The sequence below is a fragment of the Gasterosteus aculeatus genome, chromosome X (assembly GCF_964276395.1).
Source record: "Gasterosteus aculeatus chromosome X, fGasAcu3.hap1.1, whole genome shotgun sequence".
Taxonomy (NCBI): Eukaryota; Metazoa; Chordata; class Actinopteri; order Perciformes; family Gasterosteidae; genus Gasterosteus; species Gasterosteus aculeatus.
The window spans coordinates 2,359,288-2,379,641 of NC_135698.1; the positions used below are offsets into that span (position 1 = coordinate 2,359,288).

General features: G+C 50.3%; 2 protein-coding genes across 8 annotated transcripts in view; one reads left to right on the forward strand and one right to left on the reverse strand.

Moving 5' to 3' along the window:
- Positions 1-216: 216 nt before the first annotated feature.
- On the reverse strand, positions 217-11,991 carry bmal1a (basic helix-loop-helix ARNT like 1a). 2 transcript variants are annotated; one of them, XM_040162664.2, is made up of 20 exons: positions 11,654-11,991; positions 7,444-7,596; positions 7,173-7,237; positions 6,901-7,048; positions 6,797-6,817; positions 6,621-6,653; positions 5,243-5,272; positions 4,878-5,035; positions 4,703-4,782; positions 4,514-4,606; positions 4,199-4,316; positions 3,838-3,987; positions 3,384-3,630; positions 3,015-3,121; positions 2,783-2,933; positions 2,613-2,692; positions 2,414-2,522; positions 1,946-2,039; positions 1,777-1,870; positions 217-1,668 (listed from the first exon to the last, which is right to left on the reverse strand). In XM_040162664.2, exons 3-20 carry the CDS (start codon positions 7,216-7,218, stop codon positions 1,511-1,513), a joined length of 1,917 nt encoding a protein of 638 aa, XP_040018598.2. In that variant the 5' UTR covers positions 7,219-7,237; positions 7,444-7,596; positions 11,654-11,991; the 3' UTR covers positions 217-1,510. The 2 variants fall into 2 exon arrangements, with proteins under 2 accessions (XP_040018598.2, XP_040018599.2); XM_040162665.2 differs by lacking the exon at positions 5,243-5,272.
- A 1,270-nt stretch (positions 11,992-13,261) lies between these two features.
- LOC120808937 (liprin-beta-2) overlaps positions 13,262-20,354 on the forward strand; it is a 48,452-nt gene continuing 41,359 nt past the window's right edge. For 3 of the 6 annotated variants that reach the window (XM_078082294.1, XM_078082306.1, XM_078082307.1), the window contains exon 1: positions 13,262-13,556. The gene's annotated coding sequence lies outside the window, so the exon portion shown is untranslated. Of the gene's footprint in view, positions 13,570-20,354 lie in introns of all 6 variants that reach the window. The other 3 variants (XM_078082316.1, XM_078082317.1, XM_078082295.1) reach the window with 2 other exon arrangements.

Sequence of the window (20,354 nt, forward strand, 5' to 3'; positions counted from 1 at the left end):
TCCCTCCTCGAGTCTCCCTCCTCGAGTCTCCCTCCCTCCATGTCTCTCCCTCCTTGACGTTCTCTGCCTCCGTGTGTCTCTCATGGCAACATCTTATATAAATACCAGCAGTCTGCAGCGATTGGCTGACAGAGATCAGATCGCTGAAGGAATTATTACGTTCACCATATTTGTACATTAGCAAAAAAAAAAAAAAGAAGAGTAGCAGCACTACGCTTTGTCCATAACGACAAACATTTTATTTTAAAAATATTTCACTGCTGATACATAGAATACACTCATACTCATATATTTGCATAAAGTATACTCTTAACATGGTAATCTAAAGATCTGATACATTATTGTGGGGAGGGGTGTATCGACAAGGGGAACGTTGTAGTGTGTAGCGTAAAGCGATAAAACAAAACTACTGGAACCGATTCCCTGATTGGAGGAGGACGGCAGGGGGCGGAGCCTGCGCTCAGCAGGGATTTCATGGTCAACGGTCCCGTTACCACGCGTCCGTGAGCGCTCACAGGAGGGTCCACCGCTTTGAATCCCCGATTAGAGAGGAGATCCTCTGATGTTCAGCCTCTAATGATTAAAAACCATCTGCTGGTACGGAAACTAAACGGGGCCCAGTTTATATCCCACTCGGTGTTTCTGAAACACAAACCCCGGATGATCAGGGACCCTCGAGGTCTGAGCGTGGTCACCGTCGGGGCTTTGGATGGAAAGGACGCATAGAAAAATAAATGTCCAGCATGTTTTAGCAATTGTTTTCTAAAATGTCATTTGTCAAGACGGAAGAATGTGTTTTTGTCAGAATTTGCTCCACATGGTCCAATTGAAAAAGCAGATGGAACAGAATTTGAGTGATGGCGGGGGGGGGGGGGGGGGGGTGGAGGGGGAGGGGCTCTGATTGAGAAGCTCTTATGGTCCAGAGGCATCGAGCTTCATCTCTGACGGGGGGAAGGGGTCCGGTATTGTGAAGACCTCCGCCGAGCGAGTCCAATGGATCACTGGCTCCCACAGCGAAAGCTGCACGAGCGTTAGCATTAGCATTAGCATTAGCGAAGCAGCGAGGAGCGGCCTGTGGCAGGAGGACACACCCGCCGCGCTGCTGTCGTGTAAACAGACTGAAATACACCTGCTTCTCAGCTGATAGGTCCTTTGCCCATACTGGAGATCAGCTGACTCTTGGGTGGGGGGGACGGGGGGGGGACAGTACAGGGACACGAGAGCGTACACTCAAGATGTTCAGCTGCGTGTGAACCTCTCACAGCTCACAGCTCAGTCCACCAGTCGGGGACCCCCCCCCCCCAGTGTGGAGGCGAGCCTGCAACACATCAGTCACATCAAATCCAAACGAAAATCAGGGTCACGTGCACCTACAGGGAACGACGGATGAGAATGTAGCAGTGAGCCTCGGAGCAGCTCCTCTCGCTCTTCACTCGCTGCGGGTAGAACGAGCCACGGTGGATACTTGTTGCCTCTGAATCCCCCCCCCCCCTCCCCCCGCGTTGCGTCCTCACAGAGGCCAGGGCAGGTCGCTGAAGTCCACGGGCCCGCCGAGGCCCGCGTCCGCCTCCAGCAGGGACATGATGACGGCCATGGCCGCCTCGTCGTTGCTGGGGCTGCTGGAACCGGGGTTGTCCATGATGTCTATGCTCAGGTGGGAGTTGTCGCCTGGGTGGGAGGGAGGGAGGGGGGGGCGAGAGGTTGAGAAAGCACCGCGACAAACTGCGGGGTTTTTTATTGTGTGTGTGTGTGTGCGCGTTGGGAGGTCACACTCACTCATGATGGACTGGTTGGAGTAGGGGTAGCCCACAGAGTCCGGTCCAGGCAGGACCCCCGTGCTCGCCAGCTCGGGCGTCCCTCCGTTGGGAATCTGTCAACGTATCAGCAGACACTTAACGCACAGGAAACCCCGACTGCGTGGCGGGAGGGGGAGGGGGCGTGTTACCTTCTTGCCCCCTGGGGAGCAGGTGTCGGGTGGGGGGGTGCTGGTGATGTTCAGGGGGCTGGAGCCACAGCTGGAGGGGGAGGAGCCTCGGATCCTGATAGACACAGAGATGGTCTTTTTTTTAAAAAACAGATCAGATTATGTTACAGATTTGGGTTCCTAAACACCCGCGTCGGTCCTTTGGAACGACAGGTTCAAATATCCAGACCCCCGAGGCCGCGGGGGGGTGGGGGCGGGGGGGGGGGGGGGGGGGGCATCGGACCTACGTATGTGTTTGTAAGTACACAGAACATCCATCCGCCGCTTAGCAGGTGGAGGCGGCACTCGCTCGTTATAGGGTCTCACGTTTTTTTTTTTTCAAATGATCTGAAATGATTAAATTGAAACGTTCCAAATGTGCCAAGCGTGTACGTCAGCCAGCGCGCTGACTCACGCCTCCGTCCGCTCCACCCACACGCGCGCACTCACCTCTGGATCTCCATCACCTCCTCCGCAATCATGCGCCCGATCTTGCCGGCTCCGGCCCGCGTCCCGCCGGGGATGCCCGGGACCGTCTGCAGCGCCCGCCTGCCTCCACCTGCCAATCAGCAGCGAGGGGGGAGGGACACGTGAGTCGCGAAGGGTGAGCGATTGACAACCGAGCGATGAGCGTTTGTTGGTCCTTTACCCTCCGAGGTGAGGACGCTGTCCATGCTCTGAGGCGAGGCAGCGGACTGAGGGTAGTCCGATCCCTCCATCACAGGACACCTGCGGAGACGGCGGACAAATGGCACTCGTGTTTACGGGGGAGACGGTGTCCACGGGGGACGGCGGCTGCGGGCCTTCTGGTCGACTTACGACACGACGGTGTTGGTGGAGACGATGTACTCCACCTCCTTGGTCCAGGGGTTCATGAAGCTGAACCAGCGGCTCCTCAGAGTGATGAACGAGCCGTCTTTGATCTTAAATTTGTAACAGTTGGTGTTGATCTTCTCTCTCATCTGCAGCACTGTGGGAACACGCACACACAGATATTGGAGACTCCGCCCACGCTCTTCATTTAGGCCCCTCCCCCCCACAGGGCTGCTACCTTGTCTGTGGCACTCGGCCAGGTGGGCGATGTCGTCCTGGTGGAAGTACTCGTAGAAGGAGGTCCCCAGCAGCTCCTGGGGCAGGTAGGCCAGGATGGCCGTGGCCCTGGAGGTCACACAGAGAGACGCTTTTCTTTTAAACATTAAAAGCTAAAAAATAACAATAAATGATGTGTGAAGATTCCTAATGAGTCAAGTTGTGATCAGCAGCGGGCTGGTTTTTAATATTCTACTCCGTATCAATGCAAAGCATAACGACAATATTACCGTGGCAACACACAGAGAGAGACTCCATCCTGGTCTCTACAGACACGAGGAGAAGCCTTCCATGTGCTGAGGACTGCCCCCCCCCCGTCCCCCCGTCTCACCTCTGGTCAACGAAGACGAATTTGCCGTCGATGGCGTGCCGGGAGACGTACTCCGTGGGCTTCACCCGGATGTCTGCCAGGCTGGGCGAGGGGACGATGTGGGGGTGCAGGCGGCCGATGGCCACCAGGCAGCTCAGGTTGCAGCCCTCGTTGTCGGGCTCGTTGTCCTCGTCCAGACCCATCTTGGTGGGGGGCCAGCTCTTCAGGTAGCCCGTGCTGTGGATGGTGCAGAAGCTCTTACGGTCCGCTGCGATGAAGGGAGGGAGAGAGGGGGGAGGAGACGGCGTCAGAGGGAACAGCAGAAAATACACATTCGGTTCAGTAAACTGAGTGGGAAACTGTCCACTAACTCCCCCGGACCCGAGAGACGGAGAAAAGGGGGGGCGTGTGGCGGCAGGGCGGAGGGTTGGCGCCGCCCAGTCTGAGGCCGTGGGTTAGACGGGCAGGGACCCACCTTTTTTCTTGGAGCAGGTGGAGGGAAAGTCTTTGTCCTCCACTTTGACGGAGGGCCTGTTGCACTTCATCCTGCAGAAAAAGGAGCGGCGGGCTCCAGAGCAGAGGCGGGAGGGGCCGGGGGTGATGTCCGTCTTCACCGGGAGACCCGCTGCACGCACACGCACACGCACACACACACACACGGCTGGTGACATCACTGCACTGATCGGCTGTTTCCTACATCCGGGTGCCGTGTCGGAGGCTGACATTTTCATTATCGGATACAGAATAACAACAACGTGGGCCGATGTTTGGGGGCCCCAAACATTTGCTTCCCTTTGTCCGCCTGACTTTTGGTTGCTTTTGTCAGAGGGACTCACTCTTGGCATCGATGAGCCGCTCTCGTGGGGCCGTGTCGGAGGAGGACAGCTGCTCTTTGACCTTGGCGATGTCCTTGGGGTGAAGGTAGTCGAACAGGCTCTGGCCGATCAGGTCGTTCTGCGGGCAGAGAGGACAGCAGCCACGGAACACAGACACAGGGGGACGGAGTAAAACAGCTGGGAGGGTTTAATATGGGAACGTCTGGACTCGGTTGTCGGTTCCTGCGGTTCCTCGGCAGCACACGCGGGGGAGGTGAACACCGCGGTGCCCCGTGCAGCCCGCGAGGTCCGGGCAGTCAGCAGCGGGCGCCGTACCTGGCTGTGGTTGAGAATCTTGTAGACGGATTCGGACACGAAGAGGATCTTCCCGCGGTCACAGCCGACCACAAACAGGAAGCCGTCGGCCGCCTGCGACACCAAACACACCCCAAAAAAAAACCCCGGTTGACCTCTCGTGACCTCTCGACACACACAGCAGGTTGACCCGCGCGGCGCGGCGCTCACCCGCAATATCAGGTGCTTCAGCTCGTCGTCGGAGAGGAAGGCCGGCTTGTAGTTGGCCTCCGTGTACGGGTTGGCCGCACCTGCGCAAACACAGCGGGAGGGTCAGTCAGTGTGTGTCGCCTCGCCCCCCCCCGTACCCTCCCCCACCCACCCCCCACGCGCCCTTCACCCTGACCTCGCAGGGTCTTCATGTGCTGCACCGCCATGCGCAGCACCGTCAGCTTGTCCAGTTTGCGGGACATGGCGTTGCAGGTGGGCACCAGCGACGCCAGCTCGTCGATGAAGCTGTTCATCTTGTCCCGGCGCCGCTTCTCAATCTGGCTGTGGGCCTCTCTGCGGGGGGAGGGGGGGCACCAGACGTTAGTTAACCGCGATCCCTCCTCCTCCTCCTCTTCCTCCCCCTCCATCCAGCTGGCGTTAGGCCACAATAATGGAAATGTCTGTTTGATGGGACGCGGCGCAGCGAGCGGGTCTGATCCATGCACTTCGCTTCGGACATTTGATGGGGTGTGAGGGAGGTGAGAAGGTGGGCCGTGTTACCTTGCGTTCTTAATCCGGCCCTGCTGGTCACTGGAAAGACAAACCGGGGGGGCGACGTGAGAGAGATTAGAATAAACGGAACCACACGTTGTCACAGTCACAGCATGCAAGAGTCATTCACACGCGACGCCGACGGGCCGCTGGTCGAACGTCGGGATTAAAAAAAAAAGGTTGCAGATCTGCGGCCTCTTGGCGTCAGTAGCGTCTCGTCATGCGGGACGCTTTGGTATGGAAGTAAATCTGTGTCATCGGATTTTGAAAGAAAAAGGTGATTGAATTTCTAGCACTGAATAATTTAAGCATCGAAATCATGTATCTGAATGTTTTTCAACGTTAAAATATTCAACTGCAAAAAAAAAAATGCATTAGATGGTCGTGCATGTAAACAGCATAACCTGCACGTACTGTCGGGGTTATGCGTCTGCACACGCTCCTAATAGCTCGTGGAAGCATCCCAGCATCAGCAGTCGATTACTGAATCGTACAGACACAAACCACACTGATGGCATGAAGTTAAAGTTAAAACACTCAACGAAGCCCCATTATTAACGGACATGGCTGAAATCCCGTCATCATAGTCGACAAGCCCAAGTTGTATTGGGGCGCTCGCTCCTTTTGCTTGACGCACGCTCCCGATCTTGAATCTAGAATCGATTGCTCTTCCTTGGGTTCTCGGAATTTTGCAGTTGAATTTTTTGCGGTTGAATTTTTTGCAGTTGAATTTTTTGCAGTTGAATTTTTTGCAGTTGAATTTTTTGCAGTTGAATTTTTTGCAGTTGAATTTTTTGCAGTTGAATTTTTTGCAGTTGAATTTTTTGCAGTTGAATTTTTTGCAGTTGAATTTTTTGCAGTTGAATTTTTTGCAGTTGAATTTTTTGCAGTTGAATTTTTTGCAGTTGAATTTTTTGCAGTTGAATTTTTTGCAGTTGAATTTTTTGCAGTTGAATTTTTTGCAGTTGAATTTTTTGCAGTTGAATTTTTTGCAGTTGAATTTTTTGCAGTTGAATTTTTTGACATTTTTTTTTTTTAACATTGAAAAACATTCAGATACATGATTTCAATGCATAAATATTCAGTGCTAGAAATTCAATCACCTTTTTCTTTCAAAATCCGATGCCACAGATTTACTTCCATACTTTGGGGACATCCGTGTCTGAACGTGTCACTGAGCCCCGTGACGGACCTCCTGCACAGCCTCACGCATGGATTCCTCTTAGAGACGTTGGGTGTGTGGGCTGACCGGGCCTCCGAACCCGTCACGCAATTAGGAGAACACTCACAAGCGGCAGGCGTTGGACATCTCAAGAGACGGATCTGTGACCAACGCGATGGAAATACACCAAACACAAAATGTGCTGAGGATAAAGCTGCTTCTCACCTTCCCAGTTTGTCTTTGTCTGGATCCATGTCACTGAGGAGCAACGACAGGAGACGTTAGCTTCCACCACAACATGCACGGCCCCGTTTAAAAGGACCAGGAGCTCACGTCTACTCAATTTACTGATCATCGTTTTTTTTTCCAGCATCAACGTTGAGAGGCGGGTTTGAACTTACTCAAATGAGAAGCCGTCAATCCTGGAACGAAACACAAATGTATTAAGAAATGAAAACCAGAAGTTAACCAGTCCACCTCTCTCTCTCTCTCGTCTCTCACTCACTGGTAATCGGTAGTGCTGCCCTTCCTCTTGCGGGTGTAGTCCATGCCCGGCGTGCTGATGGAGCTGGAGATGAGGTCCGTAGACCCCGGAGACATGAAGTCAGTCATTGTAGACGAGATGTCCATCCTTTGGTCGGCCATCAGGTCATCTGCAGAGCAGAACGGAAGCTCAGTGCAAAGCGTTTCCACGGAGGACCCGAAGCACGGCGGGGGGGGTGGGGGGGGGCAACGTGGTCTCATCCAGTCAGGAGACACGGGTAGCGTCCTACTCACCACAGATGTTCATCACAGCCTCTGTGTTAAAGTCATCTCCTTCCATCCACTCTGGAGGCCCTCACCTGTGAACACGCAACGACGAGACCGCGTCAGTCAGTCACGGAGGTCCAGGTCCCACGCGGACGTGGAATTTATATGACCGACATTCGTTTTCAGTCAGATATTAACAAGTACAGCGAGTACAAGGCTGTGGATATAGCGTATCTATTTGTATTCAGGCAGCAGGCTGCCCGGGGGAGGGGGGAGGGGGGAGAACTGCCTCACCCACCTGGATAGCAGACTGGAACGGGGCCTCCTGGACGGGCCGGGTGGGTGTCGCCTGGATCCGGTCCGGTCTCAGTGTGGACCGATCATCCGCTCTGCGTCATTTGGTCAGAGTGGCCCGGCGCGAACTGATCCTCAAACAGCGGTTTCAACCGGTCTGCACCGCCGCCGCCGCCGCCGGACACACAAGAGAAAAGACATTAGATACAAATGAAATTGTTGACAAATTTACAACAATTAAACCACGTGGGACCCGTTTCAACCGAAGAGAGAGAGAACAGTCGGCGGGCAAACGTCTCAAAGCGCGGGGCGGCAGAGTTCTAGGTCAGGACGGGCTTAGTGATCCGGGGACAAATCTCTGGGCCAGAGGGGGGGGGGGGGGGGAGGAACTGCAGCGTCATGACGGAACGCTGAAAGGAACCAGAGTGGAAACTGGGTCAGCCTCGGAACCAGCCACCACCTACTGCTACTTTATCAGTGACGCAGCAGCGCACACGGGCGCCGTTACATCAATTCACCGTCTCTCCTCTTGTGACTTAAGAAATATGCAGTGTTCATAATGCGAATATATATATATCATGATGAATATTCTATATTTTAATAGATGTTAAAAACAACTATTCGAGTGTGAAAATGAAAAAACAGCGGCAGAGACTGTCTGCTTATACCAGTAGTTCCGTCTCCTTGTGTTCATGTGTCCTGTTACTGACGTGTCTAATGCGCGACCGGGTGTTTTTTTAAAGCGAATATTCAAACATTTTTGAGCCATTCTGACAGCCGTGTCAGGCGACATGACCACGGATTCTGAGGGGAGAATAAAAGCCTCTCCCGTGAATCAGTACGAGTCGATTAGTTGGAAGAGAACGTTGGCAGGCTGGCTCCGTCTCCGCGGCCGTCTCAGATGATTCACGTGGTGTTCATGATGAGCAGAAATGAACGCTGAACGCCCAGTGATCGGTGAGGAGCTGCAACGTCCCTCGACCGGTCTACGATAGGAAGCCTACGGCTCGTATGCAGGAAGCTGCGTCGGCTGGATTTACTTTAAAAACGTGCAAAACATTTTTTTTTGTTGATCCAAAAGGCATAAAAAAAATCCATAATCTACACCTGAGCTTCAGTTTACAGGACATTTAATACGTTACAGGGCTTCTATAAAAGGCAATTAATTAGTCAATGAATATGAGATGATAACAATTGCTAATCTGCGCCGCATCCGTCCGTTTCGCCAACGCGCGTAAACCCTAAAAAGCAGGAAACTTCTTATAGAAATTGTAGTGAAAATAACCATCCTTTTATCAAAGCAGAACCCAACTGAATCTGAACCAAATGTTCTGCAGCCGACCTCCTTGAGCAGGATATAAACCGTTAGCTTCAGCCAGCTAGCTGATTACTGATTATTATTACGAATTACTTCTCACGCTTTTGGGGAGAAAGCGCGAGAACACCACGTTTGATCTGCAACCCGTGACCGTCGGCCTATTTATTATCTGTGAAAAACACAATATTTTAAGAAAGCATCAGCAGTTGTATGCGTTTCGAGGGCATTTCTAGCGAGAAGCGGGCGTTATATTTTCATAATCTTCCATCAGAGAACGTAGAGGACCTTAGTTTCTAGTGACGTCGTTGCATAGAAATCTTTGGAGGACAAATGTCATGAGAGAGAGAGATTGGACGCAGGTTCTGCATAGAAGGTTGTTACACACACGAGACCCTGACGGATGAAGTCAGTGTAACGGCGGGTATGAAGCTAGCAGCAAGGTGACGTAGCGGTGCCGTGGGTCTACATCTTTACCTGGAGGTGGGTCAATGCTGGATAAGACACCTTGGGAAATCGTGCATGCGCATTAAAAATAATGGAAGCAGACTTCTTGGAGGCGGTTTGTGAGCCGGCCGACGGTTGAAGAGAAGGGTCCCCGAAGCCCAGCACGCCTCCACACCAGGCTGGACGCGAGGCGGGCCGACCTTTAACCCGGAACGGCACGCCGTCAAGAAGCCGCTGTGACGGCATCACCTAGTAAAGCCGGCGGTGCGTCCTCATGGGCGGCCGCTTACGTCACGCCCGCCTCAACGCGGCAGAAGCAGGACGAGTAAGACCGGTTCCAAACAGAGGTTATGGGTTACGTTAATCGCGGCGGCGGCCACCTCGCACACAGCGTGTCGGGAGTTGAGTTTCATGTGTACTACTGGCGATTTGGCCGGATTATCCAGCATAAGACAATACACATTGAAGCACGACTAGCAGAGACCGTCCTCTATTCTGAGCTACGATCGGTAGACATCGTGGGATTAGATTCATTATTAGATTAATATGCCGTATTTTCCTCACTGTGCTTTTCTCGGCCCCACGTTAAAACGCAGGGATCCACCACACGCATTCAAATAAACGCACGGCCTCGCAGCATGTTGACCTCGCTCACAGCGACGAGGAACCAACGCGACGCCGTACGTTTCTTTGACGATGGGCCGTTCTGTCCGACGGGGGCACAAACATGGCCAATAAACGGCGACGTGAGAGAGGACGTCGTGTTACAGCACAAACCAGACAACCTGCCAGCAACATGACTGTGGTTTCACCGTCTCTGCAGAACACGTCAAGTCCAATACACCCGTTTGCGTTTCAACAAAAAAAAGCCTCTCGTGTTTCTAGTGACAGGATCCCCAACGGTTTTTCCCCCAAAAAATATTTTATTCTGAAATTAAAGTACAGTCAGTTGTCTTTTAAAGTGTGAATTGATTCCTGACACTTCTTAATCTTTTCTCTATAAAATAAGTAAACGGAGAATATGATGAAATCAAGTGACACACACTTCACCGAGAAATGAACAATAGAAATGATGGGCCAAACGATTTGCCGTTCTTACCAAAAGATGTTAGAATGTGTGAAAGTGCGGTTCCCATGGTAACGCCGTTTTGACAGTTAAACAGTAGCGGCAGGGGGGTGGGCGGGCCTTAGCAATGGTTCAACATGAAAATGGACACATTATTTCATTGAGCAATTGCAGTCGTTAAAAAAAGAAACAATCTTTTCAAGTTATTTGTAGTTTATCCATCACAAAGAAAAACCAAATGTCATCACATTACGATGATTTTAATCAAAACCTCCCGGCTCAAGGGAAGCCCCATCATCAGAACGAAGCCTAATACCGCCGCCACGATGGCAGAAAAACAACCTTCTGCTTCAAACACCCTTTCACGCAGACGTACACCGATTTGTTTTCATCTTTATGGCTACATTTGGACCTGATAAGTCACCACACGTCTCAGGTATCCAAATGCCTTTGTGGCAACGCCAATCAGTCCTGACAAGCACTATGCAAGTTACTACCGGTTACTATTCAGGCATAGGTAACGTGTCGAAGTCGAAGCGTTACTACTGAATTACCTTCACACTGTTGGAATAAGCTTCCATCACTAATGGGTTTTGTCACAAATTGTGCCATGTGGCTGTAAAAGAACACACACACACATGCAGTATTCAAAATAAAAAGCCAATCTTTCAGGATCATGATGGAGGAGGAGAAAATCACAACAAAAAGCTCCTGTCGCTTTTGGGGGACCTGGTGGAGCCTCTGCCCGGGGCCCCTCCAAGCACCGGTCCGGGTCCCGTCCCCCACTCCCCTCCGCTCCGCACCAACGGAACCGAAGCCCGCGGTCGCCGTTCCACCGCCACTAGCAGCCCCTCGTGTGTCCGGTCCTCCCGGGTGCAAGACGAACCGCCACAGGGGGGCCGCGTCTAGTCACGGGGGATGGCGTCGCAGCCCGGTGGATGCTGTCGAAGAATCCGCGGAAGCCGGATCCCCCCCACACCGAGGGGCCTGTTTACATAGCTAGCGTGCTAGCGCATGCTAGCGTTGTTCCCCGGTTTAACCGACATTCAACCGACTCCTACCTCCTGCCAAAGGGGCTGGCACGTCGCGAGCCGCTCGGTCATACACCAGGGGGGTGGGGGGGGGGGGGGGGGGGGGGCTACGTTTGGTCCCGCTGGTTCGCTAACATTAGCATACAGTCGCTAGCTCCAGAGCGCGCCCGCTGTCAAGACCTGTCCGGCGGGGCTGACGTCGCTCCCCGGCACCGACTGACGCGACCACAGGTCCGGCAAAACATCGACGACATCCATCACGGTTTAACACCAAGCGGCAAACGTCACCGAGAGGCAACGCTGACAAGCCGGGGGGGGGGGGGGGGGGGGGGCTTGTTTTGTGTTGTGTACTTACAGCAGGTCCAGTGAGCTCGGTCCATCCATTGAAAGCCGCTGGTTACGTGCGATAGCGACCTGAAGAACTGTGACATAAACGACTCTCGATCGGTGACCCAGTTTCTCTTCACCGTCATGCCTGTCGGACCACTAACCTAGTTTTTCAGCCAATGGGGCTCGAGCTGCCGCCGCGGGTGCCACCTCAGCCAATCGGACGCGGGTTCAGCCCGGGCGACGTGGACGGGCGTGCCGGTTGGCCAATGAGCAGCGAGCCGAGCGCAGCGACGCGGCTGCGAGAACGCCGACGTTACCAGTCACACGGCGATGAGCGCCAAGTGGGGTGGCGCGCGTCACCGCGCCGTACGTTGGTCTCTCACGTGTTAATAAACAAAAGCAGCTGAAGATTCACCACTTCATTCCGCGATGGACTTGTTGTGACTCCGTGTAACTCCCTCTTTGGCTGGGCCGAGTTCTGCGGTTGCGTGCGCCGCGCGCGTTCACGCCCCCTGCCGGTCATAGTTTTGCATCCGCCACCGTCCAGTTGTTGGTTTTTTTGGGCTCTTCTGGAACGAAGTGAAGGTTTCCCGATGAAGCTGCTCCACCCAGCACCGCTGATTCATAGATATTTGTCTCCACGTGACGCCAGCCTGGTGCCTACAGCATGAAACTGATTCGTCAGGCTGGGTGAGAGTTACCGGTCAGCCTACTTGCAGGTTACAGGTTAAACCAAAGTAAGGTAGATATACACCTACACATTAATATACATCTGATAGCTGTATTTTTTCGTAATTTTCCTGAAAGTAAAACACCATTGACACCAATAACTGAACCATTATTGGACCAATATCTAGATTCAGTATTGGTCTCAGACTGCTCCTCCCTACAGTCATCTTTATTCGTCCTTCTGTAACACTACCTCCTATTTACATAAATCATTCTATCCGGACATATACACATAACTTAAACGCCTTCCCTTTATGCAAGTCAAAGTGGGTGGGAAAAGTTATTGCAAACATGCTGCCACTAGATGACATGGTTGAGCCATATTAAAACTAGAATAGACGCTGTTGAAACTATATTTTCTGCCGATGTGAGGGTTTCGGGACAGAGGATGTGTACAGACTGTACAGCCCTCTGAGGCAAATCAGCGATGTGGATTATACAAGATTAAATGAATTAAATTGTGTCCTCCTTTGTTTATTTTGTGAAGTTTCCATACAAAAAACATGTCAACAAACTGTTGTCTGTTCCTAGAAATCACAGATGAACATTTTTGAAGTTGTGAGAGGGGCTACAGGCCTAGGATTCTTGTTGTGATGATTAACGTATTGATTGATTAACGTATTCGAAGGATCAATTACCTCAATTTCCTAAATATGTGGTAGTGTTGCGTTTAATGTCCCTACATTAAAATGATCCAAACCATCCCCATCACCTGCTGCTGTTATTGTATTTCCTTAATTTAACTTCACGAGCTTTCAAATATATATATTTTCATACAGTTAACGTGGCAAATTGCAACTATAGCGAATAGTAAAAGAATATGTTTTTTTGCGACCGGCGATGCACCAGTTTCCATTCACAGAGATACATTATTACAACAAAAAAAGGCCCAGACACTGTGGCGTGTGGAAGTTACGAGGCACCCCTGAAGGCAACGCGCTTATCACATGGCAGGCGATGGTTGAGGAAGCTCGCGCTCGATCACTACAGCGCGTGCAGGGCCGCGGACGGGCACCGTGGAGCGCAGTTGAGAGCGCACGCACGTGTCAGCGTGTTCTACGTGTGCGTGTGTGTGTGTGTGTGCTCCGACCGCACGTGCACGCGCGTGTGTTTGTGCGGTGCTCGCGTTGACTCCCAAGTGTCTCCAGCGAACCCGTCGGAAGGACCCGGTTGGATAAAGTGTGTCTCGGAGTCGCGTCGTAAGTAACTGAAGTGCGTGAAGCCGTGAGTGCTGTGATAACCTGGCGTGCGTGTGGAACCGTAAACGTGTCGTGTCGTCACCCGTGGTGACATTTCATCCAGACGTCACAGTGGCAATAGTTCAATATGAACTTCGTAGTTTTAACATTCTTCTTTCGTACATGGTAAACGCGTGATTTCATGGCTCGTGGTCCCCGAGGACAACCCGTTAAGTGGCCTTATGAACCTTAAATATTTATTTCTGGGCCGTGACGTCACCATATACCTTTTTATCCTCTGTAGCTGCACATTTGAAACACACCAGAGGCTGCTGATGCGAATACTCTTGATACGATCTTTCAAGGAAGCAGGGATGTAGTAGCCTCCTCCATCTCTAGGAATCACCACGGTCCCCACATCTCATGTGTTTAAACATCTTAATGCTGATATCAATTCACCAGTTGTGTAAAGTAGAATCCAAAAGACAGGTGTGGGGTGTTTCATTTGCACTTCTATGTCACCGGTTGGACTTTTTCCACACGGCAGCACCTTTTATTCTTGTGTACAAGCGACATGCTTAGAAAACATGACACTTTTGTTGTGCCACTGGTTCTTCCCCCCCCCCCCCCCCCCCCCCGCTCAGTCGTGTCCCGCCGCCTCCGAGCTATTAAATGACGTTTAGTTTCACCGACACATGCTGCGTAATTGCACATCATCAATTTGTGACAGCGTGAGTAAAGAGGGGGGGGGGGGGGGGGAGGATGCTGATATCCTTATGGTGAATATCCAGGCTGATGTGTGGCCCCCCCGCTGCTGAAGCATCTGCATCTAATGCTGGAGATAAGTGTTGGGGAGCACGCGGAGAGACATGTATGTGCACGTGACATCACAGACCGGCGAGCTGAAGGAGCCTCCTGCCTCTGAATAACGCCGGCTGGTGCCTCCTTTCTATTGCAAATCTCATTTAAAAGGGAGTTGAAAGCGGCATTGCGCTGACGACGGCGAATTGATTAAGGCTGCTTTGCGTGGCTCTTGGGGGGCATTAGCACTTCTAAACAACAGAGAAAATAAACACAGGGGCCGAAGGGAAGTGGCGATGAATAAACGCCCTACTTGCATAACAAACGTGTTGTTATAGCATTTGTTTTTAGCCTACCTTGGAGTATAGGTTTAGAGCTATGACTCTGTACGTACGAATCATTTTATTGCGCGAACACGTGGATCCGCGGATGATGTCACTCGTCCCACAATCCACAGATACAACGTCCTCTGTCCCGGAGCCCATTCATTGGAAAACTTCTTTAAGAGGGAGGAAAAAAGGGACTAGACTACAAGAAAGCCTAGAAAGAAAGACAGGGTCCCTCTGTCAGGACGGCCACGCGTGCAATAGATGCGATGAGAACAATGTAAGAACACATTGAAAGATGATACAAATTAGCAGAATAGTGATGGAAAAATTGTAACTAATAATAATTGCAGCGGACATGATAGACCAGCATAGTAATGATAATAAAATCGGTCATAGCATTGGTAATGGAAAAACAAATATTTTGTGCTGGGCAACAATTATGATTTTAATCGCATTATTTTATACGATTAATCGCAATTATTAACATTTTAAGGGGAAAATTGAATTAAAAATGAGCGTATGGCGTACTTTTATTTAAAAACTACTAATATATGAACAAAGTGCAATAACCTTTTGGTTTTTAACAGCACTGTAGCAGTTAAAATAATCGCTGTAAATCACAACATAAACATGTAATGTAATCAAATCTGAAATCCAGGCTCTTTGCCACGGCCAGGACCGCCATGAACGTTTTATCTAGTTCGTTATAGAAAAACAAGTTACCCTCAGAGTCCACAACCACGATCAAAACATTAAAACAGGCAAGTGTAAATGTATAATCTATTTATTTTTTCTGAACAGGAATCAACAGAAACCTGAAAGGTTTATCGGCGAGCAGCATAAAGTTGTATTAGTTATAAATGTATGTTAGTGCATTGATGTTCATAACGCTATTATATTTATAAGAAGCAGTACTTATAGGGACTTAGGAGCCAGGGGAGATTCGGGGGAACAACCTGGGGCGAACGACACGGCTCGGTTACCTGAGCAGAGAGTTAAAATAAAAGAGAAGTTTGTTCTCACGTCTTCAAGTGTTTACACGACCGTAGCGGCTACAAATGACTTTGGTGAGATTTAAAACGACAGTTCCCACGTGAGAGTTTGCTATTTTTCTGTTCTCGCGACGGCTCGTGTGAGTGGCTATTGGATTTAACGTTGACCATTCCAACATGGAACCCATTAGTCACACTGGAGAAACTGTATTATTAGACCGTTGATTTTGGAGAAATAACCGCTGCTCTGAGTTTAAGGTCAGGAGGTTTCTGGTCATCGAGTGCTTTGGATGTCCTTGAGACTTGCTTGATGTTCAGTGCACTCGTTGGTTTCGTCCCGGCTGATCTTTAGATATCATTTAGCATTCTTCATAACTATTAAAGTTCATGGTCTTTTCTGATAACATCGCCCAAAGGAAGCATATTTAAGGTAAATAAAATTGGTCCAAGCACAGAACCATGTGGAACTCCATGACTAACATTAGTAGGCATCAAGGTTTTTACTTTTCAAACACAAACATGGGTCGATCCAATAACTACAACTTAAACCAGCTCACTGAGTTTCCTTTAATACCAGTTAAATGTTCTAGTAAAATATTCTATGATGCAGTGATTGATGGTGTCACTGAGGTCCAACAAGACCGGAACAGAAACAAGTCCTTCTTTAGATGCAAGTAGAAAGTACTTTGGAACTTTGCCATTTCACTGGAGAATTGTAAATGGAAAATGATGGGGATCTCAGTCCATGGTTGGATGTGAGCGTAAATAAAGCGGCGTGTAGGGGTGTTTACAGGAAGTGGTAAAATGGCAAATACTGGTAATAATGGTGAAGAGTGGAGGCTAAAAGCTTGTTTTATTGAATTTGGTTTCCATCTCCGCTTTTTCTGCTCCCTGAGAAAAACAGTGAGTGGTTGTGAGATAGATAATGTAATTCTTCAGGTTGACGGAAAATATTATAACGCAACCCAGTTGCAATTAAGCTGGCCACATCCAATTGCTTTGTACCAGCGTTTAAGAGGCAGTGTGCGCAGAGAGAGAAAACAATTAGACCAATGATGGAAGAGCGAGCGGCAGCGGAAAGCATGGAGAGACAGTTTGAGAAAAGAGGGATGTGATGGCGAGGAGGAGGTCAGTGGTGGATGAAGGCTGGAGATGGTAAGAGACAATACACACACCCCCATTGCATTCTCTGCATTGACCAGCTGTGGGGGGGCGACTCATCTGCTTGCAAGAAGAAGTCCAATTGTATGGAATTCTATGAGATAATTACTTTTCTCTTTCTGACCTAGAGGCCTCTTCTGTACCGTTAGGTCCATCTCATGCGTTTTATATCACCTCATGTGATGCTATTCAACCAATCAAATATGTATATTTTCATAGTAGTACATAGTTTCGTTCTTTATTTTTAACGGACTTGCAAAAATTAGCAAAAAACAGTTTTCACTTTGTCATTATGGCTTGTTGTGTGTAGAATGTTGAGGGAAATAATGAATTTAATCCATTTTGGAAAAAGGCTGTAACATAACAAAAAGTGGAAAAAGTGAAGCGCTGTGAATACTTTCCGGATGCGCCTCATATGGCGTTTAAAACATGCGACTTTAAACGCTTTCACTGAAATGAAGTGTGTGTTCTCAGTGTGCGTTGGGGTCTGTGCACCTGCTTCTTGCCTGGGAGCCGTAGAAAGACAAACCCACGCATAGCTTTTCCCTGTAGCTGTAACGCGACGCTGTAATGTGAACTGGTACCTTGTAGCTCGTTTGTTCGCAGCTTCTGACTCTGTAACCGGAGTCTTCTGTAGCCGAGGCGCTGCCCATCGTTGTCCCTCTAAAAACACCCGGCGAGCTCGTGTTTGGTACTTTCTCAGTGGGCGGGAAGCTGCTCTCCTCAGACTGTATTTGATTGGAGGCTGAGGAGGATGCCATCGCTGACGATGCTGCCGGGCCCACAGCCTCTGAGCTTCATCAGACTCAGCAGGCAGAGCTCAAAGCGTCCCATCATCTCAGCTGGTTCACTCCACTCTGGCTCCAGCGGGAGATTGCGCTCCCATCGTGGCTTCTCTTCACATGCAGTTCATGGCTTCTTCTTAAGATGCTCGCTTAGATTTCGCGCCTTCACGTGAAATGGGAATTCATCGGGTTTAGGGAAAGATTGGCTTGATGGTGACGACGACAACGGTGGCTTTTATTTTAAAAAGAAACCCCAATACCGTCAGGCGACTGTATTGACTTAAAGTAGAATATCACCATTTTTCACATTGCTCATGAGGAGTACCAATAAAAATGTTTGTTTAAATCCTTATTTAGTTCTGACTATGACAGAGTGAACTAGAGAATAAAGCATCATCAGCAGGTCTGTCGCTACATCCTCCGCTTAACACAGACGACTGTGATTGGTTTAGAGCAGTGCTTGTCTACATCCCAGCTGGGTTCAACAACAACAACAACAAAGTTTCAATAAACTCCAGTTACGTCACTTTAAAGGAGCTCCCCCTCCCAAGATGGCCGCCGCGCGCGGACGTTCGACTCCGTTGGACGAGACATCTAGCCTTTTATATATAATATCTAGGGTGTCCATCGCATTGCCTGCGTTCTGTACCGAAAATTGGTCTGAGGGAGGGGGGCGGGACTACTGAGCCACATTCTCCAATTACAATAATCAAAAATAATTGCTAGTTGGAACCGAGGTGAAAAGTTTTCTTTGACGGTGTTACTGTTAACAGACGCAGGTCTGACTGTAACGTTCTCTTTTCTTTTGAGAGCCTTTTGCATACAGACACTCGACAGCTTTAGCACTAAAGCTAATTTAGTGTGACAGTACTTGGTTAAGTATAGATAATTATTCAAGGCCTTGAATTGCCTCATTAAACAAATCTGCTTTGGAAAGAGAGAACGCTAAACTTGTTAAGCTGAATTCTGAATTTACTCATAAACAGTTGGAAAAGGGAAAAGATTAAAAAGCTTGTATTGTTTTTTTGTGAAGCGCTGCTTCTTCCACCAAAGAACCATTTGCTGAAGATCCCTTTTTCTTAGGACCGGTTTCACTAGTTGTCTGCTGCCTGGAACTCGTTCCCCAATCAATAACTGCTTCTCTGGCCTTGACCAGTCCAGGAAACATCTCACCGGGCCATCAGGGATAATAGCGTGGCCACCATTCTGTGGCCTTCTTCACCGGCCTGTCCAGTCCCTCTGCCGGGGGCGGGAGACCAAGCCGTAAAAGGATGGCTGATGCCACCACAGAGACAGGAAGTCTCCGTCCCCTCAGCAGATCCACTCTGCGCTGTCCAGAGTGGATCTGGACACGACGGTTTCGATCCCTGCCCCCGCTACTCCGCATGTCAGCGTGTCCTTGGGCGAGACACTTAACCTGGACAGGACGTCCAGGGTTGGCCAGCTCCTCTTTGTCTAATGGGGAGCGTTCCAGGAGTTTCACTGTGACAAACCAGGCGGCACAGCATGAAAATGTCTTTTAATTAAACGAGGGTCCCCCTTCGCCCTTCAGCGGCACGCTGTTGTGCAAGCGCCTGGTTTGATATACAGTATATTCATCTGCGAGGCGAACGCAGTCCATCGCTGAGAACATTGGATTAATTGTGGAGCCCGTCGAGTTCCGCCGCAGGTTTGATGTGTGTTCACACAGCGACAGGTTCACTGGTCACCCTGAGAGCGGTCGCTGTGACTCCAGGGATGAAGGAGAGACGGGGATCTAAAAGGGAACAGGGAACATCCTCGTCTCAAGCGTTTGTGATTTCTGTGCAGTGATGTTAATTGGTGAAGGGTCTGTTGATGCGTGTTGGCTTGGCTACACACACACACACACACACACACACACACACACACACACACAGAGTTGTATTTACCCTGTGTGACAGGGGGGCCCGGGGGGGGCTTGGGTCTGGCCTCTAGCTGGTGACACTAATCCAAACAGGCTGAGCCAAATAAGGAGGAACAGTAAACGCACACACCCTTGCTGTGTGTGTGTGTGTGTGTGTTAATGTTTTACCCTTCTTCTCAGCAGTACAGGTCCGGTTCACAAGCATTCTGGCATTTCCTGGTATCACAACCCCCCCCCCACAAAGAATCGATCGCTGTGAAGGTTTTGGTGATGCTGTAATTCCAAATGTCAAGGTTTGCCACTCTGCAGAGCGATGACAGGAGGTCCTTCACCTTCTGTTCCGGCTGGGCAAAACGTTACAAAACCAGCTGTACGTGGAACATTTTCCCCTCTCAGAGCTCAGAACCGTCGCCTCCGTTTGCGTGATCCTCGGAAATGCATCGATGGGGGGGGGGGAGTCCACCTTCGCTTTGTAAGAAGGGGGGTAAAAAAAGTTTCTGCCTAAAAACCTTTTGAGAAACCACTTCAATCAGCAGAAACCTCCCCCAACATTCCTCCCGTTGCCGTGCCAACGGCGAGCCAACGGGCGCGAGTCGTGGCCCGGGTGGCACCTCGCATGCCAGCTCCCGCCTCCGGTCTCGCGAACGGACCCGGAATGGGCGTGATGGCGACGTGTTGAGGCAACGTGAGTCGCCTTGAGGACCAAGCGGGTTATTCGGGGAGCGCCGTTATTGCCGTAGTCAAGCTGATGACAAGAATGCCGCAATACCGGATAGTCGCAGGTGTGTGTGTGTGTGTGTGTGTGTGTGCCCGCAAACAGCACGTGGTGACTGTGTGCAGTCATTGTGTGCGTCAAGGCGGTCGTC

Coding starts and splice junctions, on each gene's coding strand:
- bmal1a (XM_040162664.2), bottom strand. CDS start 7,218: ATGGAAGGAGATGACTTTAACACAGAGGCTGTGATGAACATCTGTG. Junction 4,317..4,513: donor AGATTCTCAACCACAGCCAG/GTACGGCGCCCG, acceptor CTCTGCCCGCAG/AACGACCTGATCGGCCAGAG. Junction 2,693..2,782: donor TCCACCAACACCGTCGTGTC/GTAAGTCGACCA, acceptor CCGTCTCCGCAG/GTGTCCTGTGATGGAGGGAT.